Below are 25,724 nucleotides of genomic sequence, written 5' to 3' on the forward strand. Positions count from 1 at the left end.
GATCAGGAAAAGGAAATTGAGGTCTCATGGTCATCTCAAATGCAGACATTTAAAAATCAGAGCGGAAAAAAAACCCCAGCAAAACAAAAAACCAAACCCAAGGCATCTGATTAATGAGTAAACTTGTTGAAAGTTCATACTTGAAAGTGCACATCAGATAGGGGTTCCCAGAAAGCTTATGAGGAATATTTCATAAAAATAGGATTACGAGAAGGGTCTGGTCTCAATCATGAATTTTTGCAGTGGTATTCAAGAACATTGTGCACTAAGAGTTTTCAAGTCACTTGCATCTAAACCTTACCTCTTTTAACCAAATCTACGTGGTTTTGCTTCAGTATTTATTTTTTGTGCTGTCAAAGGTAATTTCTAATAAGAACAGAGCAACTGCACATTGGGTTTTTTCCTTCCTGATGTATTTATGTTTTTGTTTTCTTTAGTATCAGACATTGAAGGTGGTGATGCTTTGCAGCTCAGAAAGGAACATGCCCTCAAGATATTTGCTTACATCAATTCCTGGACACAAAGGTAATTTTGGATTGAGTTTGAATGCTGAGGATGCTGGATCTCAACAGCAGTTTCCCTTTTTAAAATACAGTACGGTGATTAGAATTAGCAAATTATTATTGTGTAGCTAAGTGATACTTGGGGAGTAGAGGCTATTTTACTACTTAGAAAATAAAAATAAACTCATTACCCAGTGCATTTTGGGCAAAGCATATTTTGAATGCAGTTGGCATTCTGGAGGCTGTAATAATTGTGTAGAAAAACAAATAGCTATATTGTGGTGACAAACAATGTGCCTTGCTGCTTTAACGTGAAATTTTGTGACCGTCTTCTGCAGAGGCAGGGTAGGCTAAGAAGATTTTAAAAAAAGGTGACTGAATGGAACCATCATGTTAAATTTTCCTCCATGTCCCAATACTCTGAGTCAAGGCGTTGAAGGATTGCAGCCCATAGCTACTAAATTGATAAAGAAAATGCTTTGCACATGGTTGTCTTAAATCAACTACATTATTCCTTTTAATCTAGTATTTAAATTACTGTTTTGGGATTGTTTCTTTAAAGTTATGATATCAGCTATTGTGCTTAAGAATAGTTTATTCTTACTTCTCAGCTACTTCTTTCAGCACAAGGAAGTATATGGATATTACTTTTTAGAAAGAATTTACAGTAAAGATGTTTGGAATTTAGTGTTCAGCAGTAGTTTTAAGACCGAACTGAATCCACTAAGTCATAAGAAATATTGGGGGAAGCATGTAGAGGATAAATTGGAAAACATTATTTGGGTATTTAGAAGATTGCAAAAGAAAAAAAATGGATTTTGGATACCTGTGAAAGTGGAAACATCCTCTTTCTCATTTTGCCCAAAAATTATAAGTTCAGTTCATTTTCTTCTAAAAGCCATGTACTTTTAGACACAGAGAAGGAGTTTTTAAATCAAAATAAACAGCAGGCACAGAAACCAGACTCCTGTCATTTTGTGACAGGTCCTAGATCCCAGGTTTGTCAGAGAACAATTGCAACCCAGTTTTCCAGGTCATCATCTGTTCAGAGTTTTGTTCTGTTCTACAGCTTGACAAATCCAACCTGAAGAAAAAAAATAAAGACTGGATAACATTTAGCTCTTTTTTTTCTTCTGGTTTCCTTGTTACCTTCCATATGTAGTGGTTTCATACTGGAGAAGTCTGGAGAGCAGTCCTTATGCTGTTTAAAGGAGAATCTAACAAAGAGGTCACAGGAAGGAGTTTTACTTGACATTTTAATTTCATATCCTGTCTCTACTCTGCCAAATGGGCTTTTGAGAGTTCTGCTTGTTTTGAGTTTGAGGCCTTCCTTAAAAACCACTTTTTACTTTGTTGTCTGCAGTTTAAATCTCTGCTTTCCTTCAGAAGATCATTTAGCAACACGTCCTGAAGAGCACCTTTTTCTTCCATCTGCATGTAGTGTTTCCATTTTAGCTTTCTTCTGGAAATCATTACGTTCGAAGAAGTAGCATGCTCATTTTTTATTGATCTTCTCAATTTTTGGTGGAGCTCTTCTTCCTGTGAGCTCCACATTCCAACAGAGGAAGACTTAGAGGTTTTGCACATACCTCTGTCTTGGAAAAGAATTCTCCAATATGTGAGAAGTCTTCACCAGACTGTTTTCATTGTTATTGAGGATGATTTGTTATACCCGAGGTGGGCAGTAATTTGTAGGCATAAGTGGTGGACCTTTTGAACATAATTTTCCCCCAGGACAAACGCTTGAGGATACACTGGGTTTTGCCTGCAGTCCCTTGCTGTCATTTGTTAATATGGAAATACATTTACAAGTAAATGGCAAGAGTGTTTTTCACATGGGTAAGGGCACACTCCATTTATACAATATTAACGGGATTTTTCTTCCTGCAAAGATGGAACAAAAGGGTTTAGATGCTTCAGTCACTGTTCTGTGCTGGAATTAGGGAATCCTGAATGTTATGTTTTTGTTTAACCCACTGAAAAAAAAATAAATGTCTGTATTCAGAAAGTATGTGCTTTAAGAGCTGTAGCTCAAGGGCATGTTTGTGTTCCATCAAGAGAGGCAGCACCCTCTACCTGTCACAGCTCTGGGTTCTCTTGATTTTTTTCCCTAAAAACTAAAATTTGTTAATCCCAGTTTCTCAGTGAAATGCTTTGGTTGCAGAAAAATTTTTAATTGCTACTTATTGATGATTTCTCGCCCTGTCTTTTGTCTGCTGATTTCTTTTAGAAATGGTACATGTGATTTTTATATTATTTTAATATCTCAGAACTCTGGTTGTGGACTGGAGTCCATTGTTCTTCATCTAACAGAAGGTGGAGAAGATCTCTGCTGCAAGAAAGCTCCCAGTTTATGTAGCAGAATTTGAGTAAGAAAGAGCTGAGTCCATCTCCCAGAGTCTGTTACAAGCACGTAGCCTTTAATTTTGATTTTCTGTAAGGACAATGCAATGATGGCTTTCTTTTCTGTGTTCTCCAGGATTTAAATCCTTTTACAGGAATATCCTCCACCTTTTTTTTTTTTCAGAATGAGGGAAGTGCTTGTTTGTATGGAAGAAGCAGCTGTTCCCAGACAATAGGTTTAGAGTACCTACCTTAGGGGTTTATGCACCCAGAATTTATTTGGCATACATAGTTATCCTTGCCCACAACTAGATATGTTAGAGTTTTTGAACTTCATGATTTAATTGATTTTTTTTAATGATATTGTCAAAGGGTGTAGGGTTTTCCCCTCTTGTTCTTTGCAGTGTGTCAGTAGATAATCAGGGGAATAATCTCTGAGCCTGCCAAGTGAAGAAAGTACTGAAGATACTTGAGCTGCTTTTTCCTAGACGGATAAAGGATATCAACGTGCATGGGATCACCATGCAAATGCAGATAAAGGAAGTGAACTTAAATACTCCATTAAAAATAAAATTACTTTGGAGCCCTGTTGATTTGAAAATAACAATAACGAGTTCTTACACAGCTGACAAGAATGTCAGGATGATTTATTGCAGTAAAGAGCAACAGAGAAAGCCAGACGAGGAAACGGAGTCAGAAACATACTGAAAAACGTGACTTCTTCAGTAGCACAGTGACCTTGCCCACAGGACTTTTTTTTTCTATATTTTACTTGCTGTAGCAGCTGCTCAATGATAACAGTTACTTGATAGTTTTGGTAAGCATTTGGAAATAATGGGATGTTCTCGAGGAGGAGGGTTCTGTGACTCCCACTTGCTGCTGGGTAGAGTCTGTTTCATTTGGATTTCCTTTATTTTATGATTCTGTCAAATAACTTGTTGTTTAACATGTTTTAATGTGAAGAGTTCTCTTGGTTAAGTACCTGCCTGATTTTAACTGTAGGAATTTTTATTTATGTTTTTCTTCTGTTTTCTTACAGACAATGTTTGTGCTGTTTCAAGGAGTATAAACATCTGGAGATCTTTAACCAAGTAGTTTGTGCGCTTATTAACTTAGTGATTGCCCAAGTCCAAGCTCTGCGGGACCAGCTCTGTAAACATTGCACTATTAATATAGATTCAACATGGCCAGAGCAGAGTAATCATGCTGATGAGCCCCTGAATGTAGAAAGAGAGTCTCACGAAGAAGAAAATGGAGAGCGACAAAAATCTGTAGAGAAAAAGTTTGATTCCGCAAGAACTTGTATCCTGAGCGAGGAGGAGCCCACAAAGAGCACGGATGCTTTTGGCTTATGGAGCACTGATGAGAAGGAGAAGCTGCTGCTGTGTGTGGCAAAAATCTTTCAGATTCAGTTTCCTCTGTACACAGCTTATAAGCATAATACTCATCCCACAATAGAGGTACATGTTCTCCTTGTGTCTATCTGGAATTATTTGGTGAAAGGTTAATTGTTCTCGTTAATGAGCAGATTTTTTTGGTGCTTGTTGCTTTCACACGGGATGGGCACATTCAGCTCTCCTGTTGACTTCAGTAGAACTTTCCAGAGAAACTTTCAAAATGACACATACTCTTCCACTTTCTTTAAAATATGCTGAATTTTTATAGGTAATACATTGATAAGTGTTGGCTGGAACTGTACACTGAATTATTGTACTGTTTAAATAACAGGAAGGCAAAAAGAGGAAGCCTTTCTTCCAGAAGGTAACCCATTAACAGTTTATTAATTTCTTTTCATTGCAATCTGTGGTTCTAGAAGCAAAGCTTCAGAAACTAGACTTTGTGCAAGACCAAACTTGTTAGAACAGCTGGTTAATCAACTGGAATAACTGAGCTTTGCACAGGTTGCTTTGTTCCAGGGTACTGGTTTTTCTCTCTGATATTTGTTATGGCTGCTATTCACATCTTCCCTATTTGCCTCTAAAAAAAAAAAAAAAGAAAAATTTTCAAAAATCCTGCCATGCTTAAATCACAGTTTCTGAAATGAGTATGATGGTGTCAGCATTTCCTAGTGGAAACATCACGTTTTTGGAAAGGTTGGCTTTTGATCCAACTTGTGGTAGTCTAGTATCAAGTAAACAGTTATTTTACAGTATTTGTATGCAAAGATGATGTACGGTTCACTGTCTAAGAAAAGCTTCTATCCAACAAACTTCTGAGAATGTCAAAGTGGAGAATTAAAGTGCAGCCAACCTACTCTTTTTTATTTTTTATTTAGAGAGTTGTGGGAGCTCACTGGAGCTCTGAGGGGTGAAGTTTGCTTTATAAACTTAAGTCCAAAATGAGAAGATGCCGGGTCAGATACAATTATGTAAGTTAGGGTGGTCACAACATCTGATCAGTTTTTACTGAATGAATGCTGCCATATCTGACCATAAATGTAGTTAAAACCCCCTACACAGTGGGTTTTTTAGGTGGGCTGGATTTTGGTTCTTGTCCTACTCCAAACCATATGGGTGTAAGTTAACAGAGGTAGTTTCAAGTGTGTGTGTGTATAGATATAAAGTGAATTGATTTATCTTCTGCACTCCTGTGGGACATGTACTAAGACTGGCTTCAGAGGAATGTGGAATGAACAATTCCTGGAACAGCTCTTCTGTGGACTATCCCACCTGATTCTTTTAAATTACTATTTCTTCTGGTTTTTTCCTTCTCTTTGAATTTCACTTCCAAAGAATCAAAAGAAAATCTCCAAGTGCCTGATGGAGTTTCTTTTTCCCTTGGTGTGCAGCCTTGGAGTGATTTAGATCCAGATCTGCTGTAGGTTGCTGTACTGTGATGATGCCCAGCACTCCAGACATACTAATGTGTATATTACGTATGTACCGTACTGTTACACATCACTTGAATTACCTAATACATTCATTAGCTATCCTAAAAACACAAGTTAAGGGGAAGCTGAGAATGAAAACCACTTTCCTGAGGTACAGGCAGGTAAGGGAAATTTTTTTTCCTTTCTGCTAGACTTGGTGTGTTTGCAGGTCTGGATTATGGAGGTGTGCCAGCCTGTCGTATTTGTGTACCTTTTGGGGCGGGGTGGGGGGGTGGAGGTTTTTAATTTTGCTTTTCAAAGGTCCCAGCATCAATAATTTTTCTTACAAATTGATATTTTCCTTATTTGGACAGCACTAGGATTCTGTTACTCTAGAGTAGTGTTAGCTATTTAATGTCAAAACTTTCTACTCCCATGAGTGACTCACTGAGGTTTAGAATTTAATTTTGGATTTCAGTCTAGAGCACATCTTAGTTGAATTGAGACAAGTTATTAGTCCCAGTAACAAGAGCACTTCTTATTTTAAATCAGGCTTGCTCTCAGTCCTCAAGAGATGCTAAAATAAAAAGTCCCTGGTTTAAGTGCATTATCTATACTTGTAAGTTAAACAGATTCCTGAACAGCTGGAATCTGCCAAGAATTTGTTGGGAGAAGCTGCTGTAGCTCTCTCCCTTTCCCATTAAGCATTGTGTTTGCCCTGGAAAAAGGGAAATTTGCTGATTCAGAACAGACTCCAGTCTCCACTCTGACTGACTTTAGAAATTCCTTGTTCTAGATTCTTGAGGTGAATTTCCACAATTTCATGGAGTTATCACACCCACTGAGGTTTCACTGTGCCTAGAAATGGCCTCCTAGGCTGCCATTTAAAAATTCCCAATGTGAGGCTTTCCCACGGTAACAATTAGCAGTGTTTCTGTTATCTTTTGCTCTGCAGACACCTCCAAGGGCTTTGTTCTCAATGGTAGCAGACAAGTCTTGAAGTTGGATCCTCTTCTCAGCTGCTTGCCAAAGCCATTTTACACTGGGCTGTCTGGTGGAGAAGAAAAACATTCATGTGGAAGCAGGAGGCTTTCCCTTGTTCAGGACTTCATAAAGTTGGATTAAAATGAACAGTAAAGCAAGATTTGTTGTAGTCAAAAAGGTTTCTACCTGCAGGATCATCCAGCTCTCTCCTTAAATGATACAGGCTAAGAATTGCTTTTGTCCCTTGCAACATCTCTAAAGTGAGAGTGAAGACCATGACAGCCTGATTGGTAGCCAGAAGGCCCATGTACACATCTCTCTTAAAATCTGTCAATATTTTTGGTGCCCAGAGGGGCCTTTGTGTCTATTTTTCATCCTAAACAAAATTAACTCAAAATACTTTTAAAAATCTGGTTGGTTTTTTGAGAAATGTTCTTGCTTTTTTTTTTTTTTTTTTTTTTTTTTAATGGGATATTTTTAAGAACTCTTGCATACAGGGTGGTTTATGGCTGTATGCCCTATCCTTTTCATACTTTGTGCTGCAAGTGAAATACCTGGAATGGACACTTTCAGGAGGGGAAAAAAGAATCTATAAAAGGAGGCTCTTAAAATCCTGTAGAGAAAGAAGCAACAATGTGAAGTGCACTCCTGAACCTGGCACTGTCTCAGAATGAACGATGAATGTGGAGGGAGTTACCTGACCATTTAGCAGATCTTGACAGAGGATGAAATGAAAGTGGAAACAAAATCAGTTGTTGAGGTGTCTGTAGCTGCAATCCCTGACTCTTTGGGGTCTTGTGCTCTCTGCTTCTCCTTTTCAAGTAAATATTTTCTTGGAAGATGTCTGTGCTTTCCACCAAGGTTGTCTCCAGGTCAGACCTCAGCCAGTACATTTTATTATGGGATGTTTGGAAGGAGCCTTAAAGCTCATCTCATTCCAATCCCCTTCCACTATCCCAGCGTGCTCCAAGCCCTGTCCAGCCTGGCCTTGAACACTTCCAGGGATGGGGCAGCCACAGCTTCTCTGGGGAACCTGTGGCAGGGCCTCACCATCCCCACAGGGAAGAATTTCTTCCTAATCCCAAATCTAGCCCTGCCCACTGGCAGTTTGAAGCCATTCCCCCTTTTCTTTTTGCTGTATGGCTTTGGGCCAATATCCCTGCCTGCCTTTCTCCAAAGTCCCTCTGCAGCTTTTCTCCAGGTAAAGGTCTTGGGGAGCTGCTCGAGGTTCTGCTGAAGTGATAGTGGGATTTAATGCCATATGAGATTCTCATGAGGAATTCTCTTATTTCCTCATAAACTCGAGCTTAAGGAACTCTCAGACTGTTCTGTTTCCCATGTGCAAGAACAGAAGTCACGTTTCCAGACTCAGTCTCTCAACTGCAGCCTTTTCCAAGCTTTGCAGGACTCATGCAACAGCCCTCTGTGAGTTTGGGATTTCTGCATTCTAAGAACTGCAGTTCACTTGGCAACAAATCTGCTTTTTTCAAGAAAACTAATGAAATTTCTCACACCATTTCTGCAGTTTTCATGAGCAGAGCACTGAACACCTTTTCTTGCTGCTGAAAAACATACCACCTACTGCCTTCAAAGCTGTTTTAAAAATAACTGGTAGAGTATCACGAGTTCAGGCATGACTTAGAGTTCAGCAGAAGAAAAAAAAGAAAATAAATGCTTAGCTATAATATGAGCATATTGAATAATTCAAAATGTTTGTATCACACTTAATCCATCCAAAATTGCTTGCCTCCAGCATCCTCTGGTACAGTTCTAAGAAGCTTACTCCTACACAGCTATTTAAAATATATTCAGGAAATTTCATTTAAAAACTTTACTTTATGTTAAACTTGCATTTGATTTGTGACTATCAGTACTGGGTGTTTGGCATGGAGGGGTGAGAGAACAGGAATGTGTCCTTTACCTACAAGTATCCATGGCAATGTAGAGTTTTACAGCCACATTTTATACCTTCAGTGCCCTTTTGCCCCCAGCAATGTGCATGAAACCCACAATAAGTTACAGCCCTAATAAGGAAGCTTCCCACTCTATACTGCCCAACAAGTGGATGTTGTAGACATTAAAAAGAAAAGCTGTTTTCCCAAACCCTTTCCAGTTTAGTGCTTCCAGAAAATAGATTTCTTGTTGCAGCAAGTAGCCAGCAGAGTGATAAGGTGATACAATTCCTTCCCCATCGTCACTTAGCTCACTCCTGTAAAAATTTGGCATTTATTAAAAATAAATATATACTACATATATATAGTATATATAGTATATATACTATATATAAAAATATAGTAGTTGAAATTAAAGATTTTTAATATTTATGACAATGAATATTTTGACATTTTAACCCTTTAAATCATTATATGTAGGATTGTAGGATGTCCTGGATTTTCGTCTAAATTCAGATGTTTGCATAAATGTCTCATGTTTATTAGAAATTGCATTCCAAAGTCCCTGGGTTGGTTATGTTCTGTATTTCTCAGGCTGGTGTGACAAACTATCCCCTTTACCATATTCCTGTTAAAAAAAATTAGTGATCTCAACAGGGGTGGGATTGAAGAATAATCTGTTAATCCAGCCTTTGAGAGCCACTGCTGAAATGTTCTCCTAAGTATATTTGTGTATTCATATATATTAGCAGAGGTAAAAAGTACAGAAAAGTCTGTTTTGCATTGTAAAAGTGGAGCAAAGCTTGAGTTTCTGTCCTCCTCTGAATTAGGAATTTGGTCTTTCTGTTGTTGACTGTGATACCTGGTAAATGGCAGTTGCTTTTTTTTTTCTATAAATGTGCTTTTATTGCTTGAATTAATTTTAATTCTTTTCTTTAAACAGGATATTTCTGCTCAAGAAAGCAATATATTAGGGGCGTTCTGTGATATGAATGTAAGTTGTCCACTTTTAAATAGGTGCACATTTCCTAGAAACTTAAAATAACCATATTCATTCCTCTGTATGGATTTGTGTTACACTAATGTAGCTTTTGACTTTCCTGTATGTCTGAATGATCTACTATTGATTCTTCTCCTGTTTTTTGACTGTTTCTAGGATGTAGAAGTACCATTGCACTTGCTTCGTTATGTTTGTCTGTTTTGTGGAAAAAATGGCCTTTCCCTCATGAAGGATTGTTTTGAGTACGGAACCCCCGAGACGCTGCCATTTCTTATAGCACATGCATTTATCACAGTGGTGTCTAATGTGAGTATTCCCTTTAAACTCTGTGACTTGAGCACAAAAAGTGAAAGGAATCTGAAGTCTGGAGGAACTCTGTGGGACCAGGGAGGGATAAAAAGGCTGTAAATTTTCCGTGTTGGGAATGAGGTTTGCTCATCCGTAGAGCATTTCATTGTCCAAACCTTCTGCATCTCCTGGAAGCACACAAGTAGTTTTCCAAGTTCGTACCTAGATAGGAAGATTGTAACAGCTCCAAAAGATACATACAAGAATGTTGTCAGAGGCCATTTCTGTCCCTGAAATTGTGCCGTGGAAGTGGTTTCAGTTTCTTTAGGGTATTCTAACTTCTCAGCTATTCCCTATGAGGCCCAAAGGATTTATTTTCGCTTCAATTTCATGTGATTTTATACCATTATACACATTTGCAGCATAGAGGTAATCATCTTTTTTCCCCCTTAGTTTTAGAATGCATCTCCTCCATCATTTCTGCATTTTGAAATCTCAGGGATTTTTGTCTGGCAGAATTACGAACTGATTTTAGTGGAGATTTGAAGGAGATTGGTGATAAAAATAAAACCCAGTCCTTGAAGGACATATGAAGACTTGGTGTAATGTGAGGGTAGAAGTTGTGACCTGTCTTGGGGATGGGCAAAAAGGAAACCAGTAGTTTGTTATGCCTTGTACAAAGTGAGTTTGACATCATTTTGACACTGTTTGCAATTTTAAATACTTAAAATCTGATCCTTCCTCCCACACATCTTCCCTTCCTTGTTGCTGTTATCCTCCAACCAGGAGGATGTTCTGAGTAAATACTGGAATGGCTTTGCACAGAGGGAGCCAGTGACTGAAATCAAGCTGGTGTTGAGGATCTGTATCCCACTCTCCTGATCCTTTAGTGTGGTAATTCCTGACTTGTAGGTCAGAGACCAAATGGGCAAGGCCATGGTCTGCTCCATTCTTCTACAGCTGCCCAGGGGGGCTGGTGCAGTGCCTCCCTATGTTTGATTGTGAGGTATGTTCTCAGCCTGTGAGATTATGTTCTCTTCTGGCCCTTTTTGTGTGAGCTGATGAGTTCTTCATCTCCAGCTGCTGTCAGTGCAGTCCTCATCAAACCATCTGCTGAAAGCTGTGTTCTTGTAGCTTATTCTGGTTCAGAAGGAAATTTTGGTTACAAAACGTTTTTGCATTTTTGCTTTATTTTTTGTGAGAAGGGGCAAAACTGCTTGAACAATGAGTGGCAGCTCCCTATCACACCAACATGTTTTTAAACCAGCATTCTGACTTCAAATCCCATTTCCTGAGTATCCCATATCAGTGCAACTGCCTTTCTTCTTTTTCCTTTTTGAAAGTCTTTATTTTTCTCCACATAAATTGTTTATTTTCTTTATTCTTAGTGATGTGCCCTATTCCAAAATACTTCTCAGCCAAGTTTCTCCTTTCAGTTACTTAGCAACTTTGCATTTCTCTTTGGTTCTAGTAGGTAACCCATTAAGCTGGCTTTTGCAGCTGTTTTAGAGGAGTTCTATGGTTAAACTTGGCAGATAAAATGAAATTCAACCCAAACCATTACCAAAAGAACTGTTTCTTCAGCCTCTTCCAGCATTGCATCTTTTCCCATTCAGCGAGCACCTTTCTTTTGTACTCTCTCTGGCTTTGCTGGCAAATCTGTGTGTGAGCTGGAGGAAGACTGTTTAAAAAAATTATATTTAGATGTTATTTATATGTCAGTTCACTACAGAAAATATAAGAAAATATTCCAGCTGTAATGTGCTTTATTCATCCACTTGCTGCATTTTGATGTCACTCAGTGTACTTGGTAGCACTGCTGCTGCCTTTCAAATGCAACATACTTATTACAGCCAAATGAAGCAGCTAATTTTTTGGACAAAATACATTTTACCTTGCCAATATTTAAAAAAAAAAGGTATTTCTCCCCCTCTATAATGATGCATGAACTTAGGATTTTGTTATAATGTTTCTCTTTCTCTTTTGGTTTTTATATCATTTCACTGTATAGTTCATATCAGTTAGATAAATATAAATAATTTAATAAATTTTTCTGATTGTGGACCAATACACCAAACTCCACTAAAACAAAAAGAAGCATTCACAAAACTGAGCAAGGGTTAGTTAATTGGTGGTCTCAGCAAGAACTCTGCTAATCTGACTTGGTTTTATCCCAGAGCATTTGATTTTATGGGATTTAGAGATATTTATTCCAATAAGAACTCTGCAGCGTCAATTGTTAACTTGTTCCCAATGTGTAAAGCAAGACCACAGTGTGTAGTAACCCTTAAATGCATTTTCACAGCTGTAGTAGCTCTTGAGAATGGCAGTTAAGCAGCCATTCTTGTAAAGATTCCTTGAAATATCCATGCTGGAATTTATTTTCAAGTCTGTAAGGTGAAGGAGTTCTTTAGCCACTACCTTCTAGCAATTAATTACCTCTGATAAAGAGCAAATAATAGAAAAAAAAACTCGTTGAAACTTGAGAACAGAACAGATGCAGTGACTACTTTGTCTTAAAAGCAGGTGGAAACAAAAAGTGATGTAATTTCATGTTATTTTTTGTCTTTTTACAGGTGCGAGGTGATGTAATTTTATATATGTTACTTTCTGTCATTTAAACAATTTAGTATGCAAATGTGAGTCCATATTCAAAATCACAGTTTCATTTGTAACATATGAAATGATGCATTAATTGAATTCTGAGGCTGAAGGTTGTGTGTAATACAAGTTTACAGATGCATGATTTCAACTTACGAGTTTGAATTGATACAGAGTGAAATTTCTGTGAACAGTGAAAGCTATAAAAACAAAATGATAACATTTCATACTTTTATTTCACAAAGAAATGTATTTTCTTTGGTGTTTCATACTGTATTCGAAGCAGAGTACATGGTGTTAAAAATCAAATAGTGTAACCACAGTAGTATCTTTGTCATCCTTGCAATTCCTTGTCAAAATGTTGTTTAATTCCTGTTTCTAGAACAAGCATCTTCTAGTGACACTTTGTATCTTTGGGATGTTAGCATTTTTTCCTTCTTGAGGCTGCCAGTTGGATCAGAGGCTTATTCCAAATGTGGTCTTTTTTGCAGTGTGAAGATTTGGCTGGTTTGTCTTGCAAAGTAGGTTATATTGTTTCTGTGCAGTGCTTGTTGCCTTGTAAAAAGTGAGCCTGCAAATATTTTTGTCAGAACTGACTCAGAAAGTTCCTTGGCAAATGCTGGAAATGTTGAAAAGAAACTGGTGATAAGTTTGACTGCAGCCTAATAGTTTTCTCTCCCGTCAAAAAGGAATATATACATTTTCTGCATGTGGAATTGAGTCCTTAGGCAGATTTTCTTGCATCAGTTGCAAAGCTGAAATTCTTTTAAGAGCAGAGGTGGGGATGCAGAGGGCCCTGGGTGAGTGACAGGGTTGCTTTTCACAAGGGTTCTGCGTGCACATGATTGAATTTACGTGGGCAGGAGCAACAGCTGCTGCTGTTTCATCTGTGCTCCATCCCTTACCTGGCACGGAGTAACAGGTTTAGCAGGCTCAGAATTCCTGTTTGAAATGCAGATGGCACTTCTGACTTTGCCTGTGGAAGTTGTTTGGTCGGTGCTTTTCCTCACAGCGGTGCTGAGTAGCTGTTTCAAGGGTTTTTTCTCCTCTGCATATATTTTCTTCCTGCATTCAGCTTTGCTAAGGTGGTAAAGGCAGAATGGTAAATACGAGAAATGCAAATAAGGTAGTAAAAAACTGTGCTTAATCACTGCTTGTAAAACATTTTATAGGATATGTAAGCCCTGAGATGGAAAACAACACAAGTCAATGTTACTTGGTTTAGGAGTGGTTTGCAAGGAAGTAAAAGAGTGGAATAATTTTCATGTAGCGTTTTAAGGAAAAAAGAAAAGAAAAACAACCCACAAGGTGGAGTAGCAGTTTTTCCTACTAAAGAAATTGCAGAAAATAAAAAAATGAGACACCTGGGCAGTATGATACTATTTATACAAAGTTTGTATTTTCCAGTTGACTAGCAGGAAAGATACAAATCCTCTTTATAAGCCACGAAAGCATTCCTCAGATAACAGTTTGGAAAATTAGAAAAGTAAGGAGTTGAATGGAAACCACCAAGAAAGCCTTTTCTTAAAGGGGGGTTGCATGTGCAAATGTACTGACAGTATTTCAGTTTTTTGCTGATCTCTTTAAATGTCATTAATGAAATTTTTATCTATTTATGTTTTTGCATTATAGATCAGAATATGGCTACACATCCCTGCTGTCATGCAGCACATTATACCCTTTAGGACTTACGTTATCAGGTAAATTTTTATTTTAAGAATTTTTCTTGTGGGGCTTTTTGACGGCACCTATTTCTAATTGCAGCTGATACACTTTTAATTGTACAGGTTGGTGCTCTGACTGTCATTTCAACAAGGAGGGTGAAGGTAATGTTTAGAGTTAGTTTGGGCAGCTCCTTGCATCGGATTTCAGTATCGATCAGATCAATCTTGTTAAGAACATTCTGAGTGTGACATCCAGCCCCATTCTGACGTGTTGGGTCAGGTTCAATTGTACCACAGTCTCCCTCAGAGTGATACCTTCATAAAACTGTACATCGAGTTTGCAGCGAGATGCTGTAAGTAGAAGAGCAATCTGCAGTCACCGAGAATTCAGATCCTGAGTTTGAACACAGCTTCACATTCTGATGTTCGGTGTTTCCAGCTGGCAGGAACCGAAGTGCGATCAAAAGTCTACTCACACTTTCATGTAGCTAAATATATCCAGCCCCAAAGATTTCCTTTCTATCAAGCTGTCTATCATGGAAAACACTTTTAAACTGAAGTATTTGTAAGGGTATTTAATTATACAAGCCATTTGTTTTTATTGGGTTTCTCAGGACAATAGAAACATTTCAGTGAGCTGCTGATGAAATTATCTCTGTGTGTATCTGCCTGGAGGTGGAGGGGTGTGGTCACAGCTAATTCCCCTTTCAGTGGCCCAACATTAAATTTTCCTGGTGCAGGCCACTGCTTTTGCATTGGTCCACAGCTCCTCCAGGGTTCTGGGTTTCCTCTAACTGTAATGTTAGAAATGTGCTTACACTGGTCATAGCAAAAACGGCCTTCACACATTATTCTGTCTTAACTACACCAGTATAAAATAACACTCAACAAAAATAATTACATTGGCAACAAACAGGTTCCCAGAACAATGAGATTGGGAATTGTTTCATATTTTAAAATGGTCTGGTTTTATTTTGACTGTAAAAATTTAAGTACTGGCTTGGCTGTCGATCTATTTTGCTGTACTATGGTTTCTACTAAAATCATACCAGCAGAGAGAAGAGTATTTTGATCTTTTATTAAAACACATCACTCTTGAGTTACAGTCCAGCCAAGTGCACTCCTTTAATGCTGATGTGCTATCTTTGAAATCTTATAAAGGTAATCATTAATCATGAGGCAGTCAAGAGAGAGCAGGCAGAGGATTTTCAAGTGCTTGTCTCCATACATATTCCATTAATGCTTGTTGGTGTTCCTGGGAATTTGGTCACGAGCCTTCCCTGTCTTCTTGCAATGTATGGAAATGAAAAAGGGCATTGAGGCATCAGCAGTTAGAGTTAGGCTGATAATAAGGAACTACTTGAGGGAGACAGAATAACATGTCCTGCAGTTTTTGTTGCTAATCCTTGCTTGTCATCCTGTAATGCTTAAAACATTTTCTATTTCATAACTCCAGTTGTAATTGGGGTCACTGGAATGTATAGAAGATTTTTTTGGGGAGTTCTCATGTCTTCCTCTTTACCCATTAGAATATTCGCATCTGGTTTGAAATGTGATTTGTCAGCAGCTTCTTGCCATAAATAATGCCCTTGATGTCTGTTTGTAGAATTTACAGTAGGTTTACATCAATCAGGTAACATTGACACGGGATACATCTATGGAAAACCTGGTTTAGAGCAGGATGGGGATGTTCTCCCAGTTTTTATTTTTCACAGTTGAATCCTGATGGGATCTGAGGTTTCTCAGTGTTATGAAATCCAGAGCTTTTTTAGTGATGATTCGCTTATGGAGTGGGACTGAAGCTTGGAGGCCATAGAGCAAAAATAACCTCTAGTGCTGTACCTTTATGTGGGACAGAAGTGAACACAGATGCCTTCAGGGAAAGATGACTCTTGATGGATGCAGCTCACCCCACGTGGCTATCAAACTTACAGATCTTGCCTTAGCAGCTTGGGTCTCTGGGTCTCCGTCTGCTTTTACTTCAGGAAAAAGACAAAAAAAAAAGGGGATACAATGCTGGGCACAGCAGCACAGCACCTTTTAAAGAAATCCTGCAGAGCTTCTGCTGCCCTGCAAACTAAGAGGGCTTGGAGGAGGTTTCAGTCTAGAATGAGCTCCTGGGACTCTGATTTAGTTCCAGTTGCTGCTCCTGTAGGTTCCCTGCAGGAAGTACATTTTGCAGAGCTGACCAGCATGAGCAGCAAGAGAGATCACCTGACCAGCATCTTAGCAGAACTTTTAGTCAGCTGAGGTTACCCTTTATGTTATGGTTATTTCCACAAGGAGTGGATGAAGGAAACAGCAAAGTGTGTGTACTTGTAGAGAGGAGACCACTGTTGGAATTTGCAGAGATCATGGGCACAATCCTGCTGTCATTATTGCTGCTCCTAGAAAAAGATGAATAAATGTTATCTTCTGCCTGGCCAGTGGAGCACAGACATTCACATCTTGCCTCTGAGGGGCCTGTGTTTTTAAGCAGTTTGGGAAAGAAATAAAGGATTAAATTGAAAATTACCTAAATTAAAATTTACATCTTTCAGTAAGGAAGCAAAGTGATTCTGACCTCCTCAGAAGGAAGCTCTTACTGATCCTAATACCTTAGAATTCTGCATTTAAAATTGCAAAATTCTCATTAAAAGACACTTGAAAAAGTGACTTGAGAAAGTAAGTCCTGACTTCCTGCAGTTATAAATGAGGGTGAGTTGATGATGTCTCTTTATGAACAAAGGTGTTGGTTCCATCTGTTTTGTGTCTCAAGATCAGAGATGAGAGATGCTCTCCAGGGTTCCAAATCCTGAATGTCTCAAGGGTGCAGGAGCTCTCACCAGTGGTGTTTTGAAGGCAGTTTTTCAGTGGTGAGACTGTTGACTGAAAGTGCCATGAAGAGTTCTGTCCTTTAGAAAGTGCAGCAGTAGCACTGACCAGGAGCATATTTTGTTCCACCCCTTTCTGCTCTCATCCCCTTCTCGCTGTCTCCTGCTTGAAGATGGATCTGAGACATTTTTTGCGAAGGATTCCTGTCTCTGCCCCAGTTAAGCAGAAACAGAACGTTCTGTGATGGAGCGCATTGGGAGGAAATTCCAAGTGGCAGTGGCTCCTGTGTGGCTGTGGCATGGGGTGCACACAGCACTGGTAGCTGCAGAGGAAGTGGAAACTCCAAACAATTCCTGATCCATGGTGCTTCCCATAGAAAATGCAGCTGAGAGAATTCAAATTACTCTCCTGTTAAAAATATTCATCTTGAGATGGATTTTATGGGAGTACCCAAACTACTCCTTGCTACTACATGTCATGAAAACCTCTTGTAATGAGCCTTGAAGGTTTTAATCACAAAAAATATTTCCATCCTCCAAAAAATCTGAAAATTTAAAGTAAAAAGAATAGATAGGTCAGAAGACAATAACCAGACACTTGAGAAGCACTGACTCATTCTGCTGGATGCCCTTTTGCAGCTGTGGTCCAAAGGAGTCAGATTAAAGGAAAAAAAGATGATTTCACAGCTGAGTAGCTGAAGTCCTGAAGCATAAGATGTGATTGTAAGCGTTACATTAGCATGGAACTGCATGTTTAAAACTGAACTCTCTCTATCCCTGAATACAGCAAAATGAAATAATTTAAGTAGGTTAAAACCGATATTTTAAAAAATTGAATGTAGATTTTATATATGAATTGATTATTTGAAGTATGCCAGGCTGGCAGGACAGGTCCTATAAACGTGGAGTATCCTTTTTGCAGATTTATGAAAAAGGTATGTTTCATTCTGGAAGTCTCATTTAGGTAAAAACTCCAGATTAAGTAGATTACCCAGGTCCTGTCATATCATTCATCTCTTCTTTTAAGACTTAATGCTCATCAGACTCAAAAAGATAAAAATGTAGGAATTAAAAAAGTAATGAAGGACGGAATGGAAGCTATTATTAAGCCATTATATGAGTCAGTCACACATTCACATTTCTATACTGTCTATACAGTTCTGATCCTTCCATCCTGCAGATAATAACAGAACTACCTCGGTGGTAGGAAGTGTGACAAAGAAGGTGGCAATAAAAAATTTACGTTGAGAAGAGGAGAGACAGTCTAGGAGGGTTTTTTTTTTTGACAGGGCAATTCATATCGTGTATGAATGATATGAAGATAATAAGTAGGAAATGGTAATTCACAGGTTTTGAAAAACAAGGAATGGAGAATGTGCCACCCAATTGTCAGGTTGCAGATTTAAGAAGTGAAAGGAGTTTGTTTTTCACACCAGCATAATTGTCAAACTGACTGGCACAGGTTAATGAGAAAGCCAAAAGTATAAATAGAAAGAGATAAATGAATTCACAGTAGTAGATAGGTTCATCCATTTTTTTTATACGTGGGGTAAATCTTTAATCCGCTTTTAGAGTGGCTATTTTGGGTTAAATAGACCTTTTGCCTCCACTGTTCTTACATGAGGCAATGCAGCAAATTTACAGGTAGTCAAAAATCGGTAAAGATTTCCTTTTTGTTAATAATAATAATAATGTTATACCTCTAAAAACATAAAATGTTACTGATGCAGACAGGTTTAGGCCATTGCGTCTTTCCACAATAAAAAAGGAGGTGTGGCCTACTCTGCAAGTTTCTGTGGTTTTAATCTTTCTAGTAAAGATATGATCATGTTTGATTTATGACCAGTGTAGTAGTGCCAATAAATTTTCTAGTGTTGGCTGCAGTTACACTTCTAAAGAGAAGTTTGCCATCTTCTGCTTTTTTACTGGTTAGTACAACCCAGTTGTGTCAAATACCTGGGCTGAGTGAGTGGTGACAAGTGCTCTGTTCTGTAGCTTTCATTAGGGCCTTGGCAAAACAGAAGGTTTTGTTAAAGTACTTCTGTAGCTATGAAAATGCACCTACACCACAGTTTCACTTACTATAACTTGCAGTTTTTTTAACAACACACTCTCAATACTGTAATACAGAAAATATGACACAAGCCTGATTCAGGTTAAAAATGTGGGTAAATGAAAGTAGGTTTAGACTGATAATATTGCAGTAAAAAAAGAAATGTTCTGTTTTATAAACTAGATTAATGTAGTAACTTCACCAAACTTTGTAGTATGAGGAAGATTTCAGGTCCAAGTCCTGTTACAGAAATTGAGTGAAGCCAGCAAAGTGCCCTTGCTTTGTTTATGTGGGTGTGTCCATCCCCCTGCTCAGTGCATGCAAACACTCATCTGTCCTTTGTAAAATGAGAGAGTTCATATGATGTGTTTGAACATGCCTGAGATCTTCAGAAATGCTTCACCAATCTACTGACTCTGACTTGATGTGCATTATGGACATGGGAAAGCTCTGGGAACAAGGGCTGATAGGAATTTGCATACAAAAATGGGGAGAGAAATTGGTCTGATATTGCTGAGAGTCATAGAATCATTAAGGTTGGAAAACACCCCTGAGTCCAGCCTTTAACCCAGCACTGCCATGTTCACCACTAAACCATGTCTCCAAGTGTCACTTCTGCCCTTTTCTTGAACATTTCCAGAGACAGCAACTCCAAAATCCCACAACCCTGTACCTGCTTTTTTGTGATTGGGTGTGGGAGCTTAATTATGGCCTTGGTTCTTTCATTCACTGCCTCCCCCATAAAATAAATCCTCAATATTTGATTTGCTGTTGGCACAGCTGGGCAGAGATGCAGGATGTCCCTTTGTCACTAGGGCAGGACGTACATGGATGGTGGCTGGAACACAAGCGCTGTCATCACTATTTGCTGATGACAAATCACCTCATTTGCTAATCACAAATAATTATGTTTGGTAACACAGACCAGGACATTTTTCCCTCAGAGTGTAACTGCTCTCACCTGTCTGTAGGTTAAAGGCAGGTCACTGGGCCTGCTTTGCTGCTGGACTTTTTAAATGAATGTTCCCTTTCCATCCCTACTTTGCTTCTGTTTAGAACCCATAGCACAAAAGCAGCACTTTCTTGCCAGGATTTGATTTCCAGTGCTCCACGTGAGAAGACAAATTTCACAACTAAGAACAGGGAAGGATCTGATTGCCTTAGCCTGGAATGTTCCTTCTTTTGTTCTCCTGTTACTGATCTGTGATTCCTGTCATACATCTCCAGACTCTGGGATTATTTGCACTGAAGTCTCTTTTCTCTGTTTGACAGTGTTAAGTATCATTTAAGTGTGTTTATTTTAAGGCCTCTACACAAGAGCTGTGAAAAAGAACCATAATCTAAATAAGAATCTGGGCCTGTAGTTTTGCTTTTGAAAAAAAATTTACTGATGTTTATGTGATGTAAATGCAAAGGAATGGTGCATAAATCTGGTTAAGTGTAGTTTAATATCTCGTGTGTTTTTTAAAAGATTCATCCATCTATTTGGCCAGTCTCCAAGGATGGATCCAGGCTGAGGCTGTCAAACAAATGGATTTTTAACGCATTTCTGTGTAGTTAAATCTAGTTTGGATGTAGCTGAAACTTCAAAACGCTGAAGTACAGCAGAAAAAATTAATTATGCTAACTTCATATGCATGCACCTTTCAGTGTGCCATCTTTAATGGCATCAAAATAAGCTCAGGAAAGCTTGTTTCTAAACGTTTTTCTGTTACATGTTCAGAAGAAATTCTCAGTTGTGTTGGTGTTCTGTATGTGAACTTTACGGGAATTTCACTCCAGATTCTCTCTGTGTTGGTCTTGTAGTTGCTTAGGTAAGACTGAGGTTCCACCAGGTTCTGTAAATTAGTTTTTATAAGTAATTATTTCTTATGCCTTCCATTTGCAGAGAATACTGTGCAGGATTAGATGAGCCTTCATCTAAGATGACTGCAAGAGAAAGGACTTAACTTGTTTGAAATCCTTTAGCAGTTTATTTACTTTGTAAAAAATTTTACATATTTCTGGTTTTCCTTGGTGTTTTTCTTTCATTGTTGCCGACTTCCGATAGTGGTATTTTAGGGCTGAATATTCTTAGAGCTATTGGTCGTACGTCTTGGCTAGAATCAAGATGGTGCTCCAGGAACATTCTAGTTTGAATCATACCCTTTTTGTTTTTCTTCCTTTTGTAATTTCTTCCAGGTATTTATGTAAACTGTCAGACCAGGAGTTGCGGCAGAGTGCGGCCCGGAACATGGCAGATTTAATGTGGAGCACAGTGAAAGAACCCTTGGATACAGCCTTGTGTTTTGATAAAGAAAGTCTTGATCTTGCATTCAAATACTTCATGTCACCAACTCTAACAATGAGATTGGCTGGGCTGAGCCAAATAACAGTAAGAACTTTTAAAAAATATCAATTACAGTTAGCAAAAAGTGTTTCTTGTCGCAATTTACGATTTACAGGCTTGTTTGGAGGGCGTTTTTTAATGTGTGAACGCAGCAGGATCCTCTTACATGCAGCCTCAGGAAATTATAGTGATGATGGTGAGTGTAGGGTTTGCTGAGAGCTGAGTCCAAGTGGTGGCTGTGTTCTGCACCATATGGAACTGGCTCACGTTACCTGAACAATTCACATGCTAAACAACACGCTTAGAACCGTGGTTTGTGACAGCTGTGTTGAAATGAAGTCCCTTACCACGGCAATATTTGTTGTTTGGAAAGGCTTTCAATCTCTTTGCATTTTTACCTTTGCAGCATCTTGACTCTGCTGCAATTAGCTGCTGTTTTGTATTGCACAAACCTCATTTTCTGTTTGTTAGTACAGTCTGTTTCTCGAGAGAGAGCATTTCTGCATTAATTAGCAGAAGTCTGAATTGAAGAGGTAAATATCAACAGCATTCAATAGAAAACAATTAAACCAAAAAAAATCCCCATCTTTCCCTTTCCCATGGAAATGCTGCACATTGCACCAGGCAAGAGACACTGGGCATTCTTGATTTGTCATGGCTTCCTACAGCCATTAACAGTCCCACAGGAGGGCAAAAGTGAAGTTTTTTATCCATCTGAGCCTTTTCAGTTTTGTGTTTTCTAAACATATTTGGCCTTCTCCCTTCTAACTGATGATGTGGAATCACTGAGGGACTGTCACTGAATACAAGTTTACTTAAACTTGATTTTGTTTCTCACTATAGTTAGAGATAGAAGTACTTTCAGCTGAATAAAGGGCAATTTAAAGAGATCTGTAAGTACTTTTAATCAGATTATTGCTGGCTTTTAACCAAAGTAAACATTTATTTACATACAGGTAAATTACTAGGTTGTGAAAAAAGGCTGTGGGCTACATCCACGCAGTATAATTGATCTTAAAATATATTTCCACTTTTGCATAGTTTCAATTGCATTAGATTTTTAGATTAGATTTTTACAAAGGATTTAGAATCCTTTCCTTTGGTTTTATACAATGCTCCTTGTTCAACTACCAGTGTATGTCTTTTTGTGTATCCTTGCCAAAACAAAGTCCGAAAATAAGAATACATCAACTGCTTTATTTATTCAGGCATTTAGCTCACTTAAGGGAGTGTGAAGTTGTGTTAAGTAGTTACATGTTTTCACCTGTTGTGATTGATAAATACTGCTGTAAAAATGACAGTTTTTAAATAACAAACTTGTATTACCAGAAGAAAAATTTTGCAGTATTTTTAGATGAAAGCCAATAGTTTTCAGCTTGTAAAAATGGAATATTGTATGCTACTAAGTTACTGAGTCTGTCTCTTTTATGTGAGTAGTCTTTAAAACTGCTCTGGAACACTGCGACAATTTATTCCTCTTTCTCATTCAAGTCATGGAAAGTTTTATTTTTGTTGTTACCTTGTTTCTCTTCCATTTCACCTCTCAGTAACCTGTTGAGGTGGTTCAGCTCCAAAATACCTTCTCTCTCTACTATTGCCTCACAAATAGGACTTTCTTTTCCTGTCCTTTGGTGCCTGGCTCTGGAGATGAGACCCGGGAGATGCTTTTTAGTGCTCAGCGTTCCTTGCTGAAGCCTTTCTCCCTTTGTGTCCTTCATAACTGCCCTGCCACATTTGTGCTGCATCAGTTGAGTGTCTGGGCACAGGTGCCTTTAGTTTCTGACCATGTTTTGTCGATAGTAAAAAATGAAAAAGGATTTTATTCCCTCTGGCATTCAAGGAAACAAAACTTGAAGTGAAAAACCTGTTAGGAGCTGAGGGAGAGCAAGGTGTTACAACCCTGTCCCACATGTGCTTTGTCTTGTGCTGCTATGTCAGAACTCTGAGCTTTTAGTTGAAGTTATTGTAAAAATTGTTTGCAAATCCCAACATGAAAAAGAACATATTTGTCAGAATTGCTTTGGAGAAGGATTTAGTGTGGGAAGTGTTGCTCAATGGTGACCCTGGATTTAAAATTGGTGGTAGGAACAGTTCAAGACTCTGTCACTCTTTGAGCCCTTTCAAAACATTTTCATGTGGAGGTGAATGTTCAGAAAAGTCAGTGAGCTTCCACTGCTTTATGTGACCCAGTTCTAACTGGGCACAACAGCCTTTTCCTGAAGTTCTTGTCACGTGTTTTTCCACGCCTAAATATGTTTCATTTGAAATTCTCTATTAGTAACCAATCTATTAATAATTGTGTAGTCAGGCTCTCATGTCTCACCAATTTCAATGCATATTTTCCATTTTGTTTCTTCAAAACCACTTTTGCCCCCTGAAAATCGTTGAGATTAGACACAAATAAGTCTGTGTGAAAAGATTTGAGAAGATTAGTGAATTCACCTGAATTGTAGAGTGCATGTACTAGATTTGTTTCAAGAAAGGAGTAAATATTTTGACAAAGTTATGCAACAAGTATAATTTTAACTTCAAAAAATCAGATTACTGTGCCTTTAAATTTTTTTTTTCAAAAATAAGATGCCAGATAAGTTCTGTTGCATAATTTAGAATCTTTAAAAAGATGTTATGTACATGCAAAGAATTGGATACAGAGCCATCACTATGTCTGGAAGGTGATGCTGAGGGAAGAAGTGGAAAAGAGATGTAAAACTTCTAACAGGCTTTTTTTCCCCTCTGTAATGTCTTAAATTTATCAGTTCAGACGTGTTTGAAAGTTTCATTTCATGTAAAAATACCTGGGTTTCATTCTCTAATTTTGTCTAAACAACTTACTGAAAAACATATAAAGTCTTATAAAAATTTGTTTAATGTCACTAATACTATTTTGAAATACAAGAAAACTACCTCACCAAATATTTGGATAAAATTGTAATTTTTTTCTTCCTTTTTCTAACCATAGAATCAACTTCATACCTTCAATGATGTGTGTAATAATGAGTCATTAGTTTCAGACACAGAAACGTAAGTAGGAACCTTATTCTGAATACTTCAAGTGTTTCCTATGCTTGCAGTTCTTCTCTGTTGTTGCTATGGTTTATACACAGTGGGGGAGCAGTGATAATCTGAGACATTGATTAGAAATATTCTAATCAGGGGGTTAATAAATGGTTTTAAATGGTGACTATAAAATATTTCTAAATGTTTCTGGATTTTTTTTTTTTTTTGTATTAACGTGTAGAGTCAAGGTAAGCTTTAGAAAAATGTAGATCCTGAAGTAATAAATACCTATAATGGGCTATTATTTCCATTGTGATATATAATAAGAACCAGCTAATTCATATCCATTTCATACAATTTTTACCATCTTCTCATTTCTCTGGATTATTTATTTAACCAAGACTTGTCTTGCCATCACTGGCTCCCAGCCTTGTTATTAGTTTTCTACTGAGTTTGTGAGGCAGTGCTTTTGGGTTTTTTTTTCAAAGCCATTATTTGTATAATTTGGGTGTGTTGAACAATTTTAAAAGGACTGACATAAATCTTCAAGAAGATTGACCTGTGGGATTGTATTTCAGCCAGGAAATGTTCATTTCTGTAATAACTCAACTTAATGTTATAACTGTCAAGAATTTAAATTAAAAATACATATTTTGATATTTGAAATAATTGTTCTTGTGAAATAACAGGCAAAGTGTTTAAATTATAGAATTTTACTCATACTATACTTTTAAAGTTTCTCTTGGGGGTGATGTACTCTGTTTATCTTGGGGGCCACTGACACACTCTCCAGTACCTTTTGCTCATTAATGGGAAGTCTGTTGCAGCAGCAGTGTCTTGCTTTTGTCTGGATACTTTAATTACAAATAGTTCTATTTGTAGTGAAATCTGGCTGCAGTCATGACCACAGTTCCGTAGATTTCATGTAAAAAGCACCATAGATATTTGAAGAGAAATTTGTGGGAGTATGCTGGTATTTTAAAAGAGAGAATCAAAATCTAAGGCACTTTTGCTTTCGTGAAGATGTGGAAATACCCTGGGAATAAGAATTAAATAGTAAATACTCCAGGAGGGAACGTGTTGGGAATGTGAGGTCAGCTGGGGTGTTTCCTACACGGCACTGCCAGTTCATGGGTGAGTTGTTACACTGGGACTGACAAACCTCAGCTTTATCCTGTTCTTCTCCTTCCCTCGCACTGATAATATGAAACAGAGGTAGTTTTTAGGTCATGGTAACAGTAACAAGTGATTGTGCCACTTAAACCTGATACAAAGCTGTTTGATTTTCTGTGTCAAATGTAAAAAAGAAAAGTTATCAATGTGGAAAAAGAGAAGAGTGGTTAAATTTCCCTGCAGAAGAGCAGATGTACTCTGCAAGAGCATCAGAGTTATTTTAAAGCTGAAGGAAATTGTCAAATTCTCCTTTGGGATATTACTTTCTTGGCAGG

At 38.0% G+C, this 25,724-nt stretch overlaps 1 protein-coding gene across 1 annotated transcript in view; it reads left to right on the forward strand.

Annotated features, from left to right (window-relative positions):
* The first annotated feature begins 403 nt into the window (after positions 1–403).
* Positions 404–25,724, forward strand: part of USP34 (ubiquitin specific peptidase 34) — a 95,482-nt gene continuing 70,161 nt past the window's right edge. The window contains exons 1-7 of the mRNA XM_017745225.1: positions 404–525; positions 3,886–4,306; positions 9,475–9,525; positions 9,688–9,837; positions 14,053–14,120; positions 21,132–21,324; positions 24,239–24,300. Coding sequence (XP_017600714.1) covers positions 419–525; positions 3,886–4,306; positions 9,475–9,525; positions 9,688–9,837; positions 14,053–14,120; positions 21,132–21,324; positions 24,239–24,300 — 1,052 coding nt within the window. The 5' untranslated portion in view covers positions 404–418. The remainder of the gene's footprint in view (positions 526–3,885; positions 4,307–9,474; positions 9,526–9,687; positions 9,838–14,052; positions 14,121–21,131; positions 21,325–24,238; positions 24,301–25,724) is intronic.

The sequence above is a fragment of the Corvus brachyrhynchos genome, unplaced genomic scaffold (genome assembly GCF_000691975.1).
Source record: "Corvus brachyrhynchos isolate BGI_N302 unplaced genomic scaffold, ASM69197v1 scaffold69, whole genome shotgun sequence".
Lineage (NCBI taxonomy): Eukaryota > Metazoa > Chordata > Aves > Passeriformes > Corvidae > Corvus > Corvus brachyrhynchos.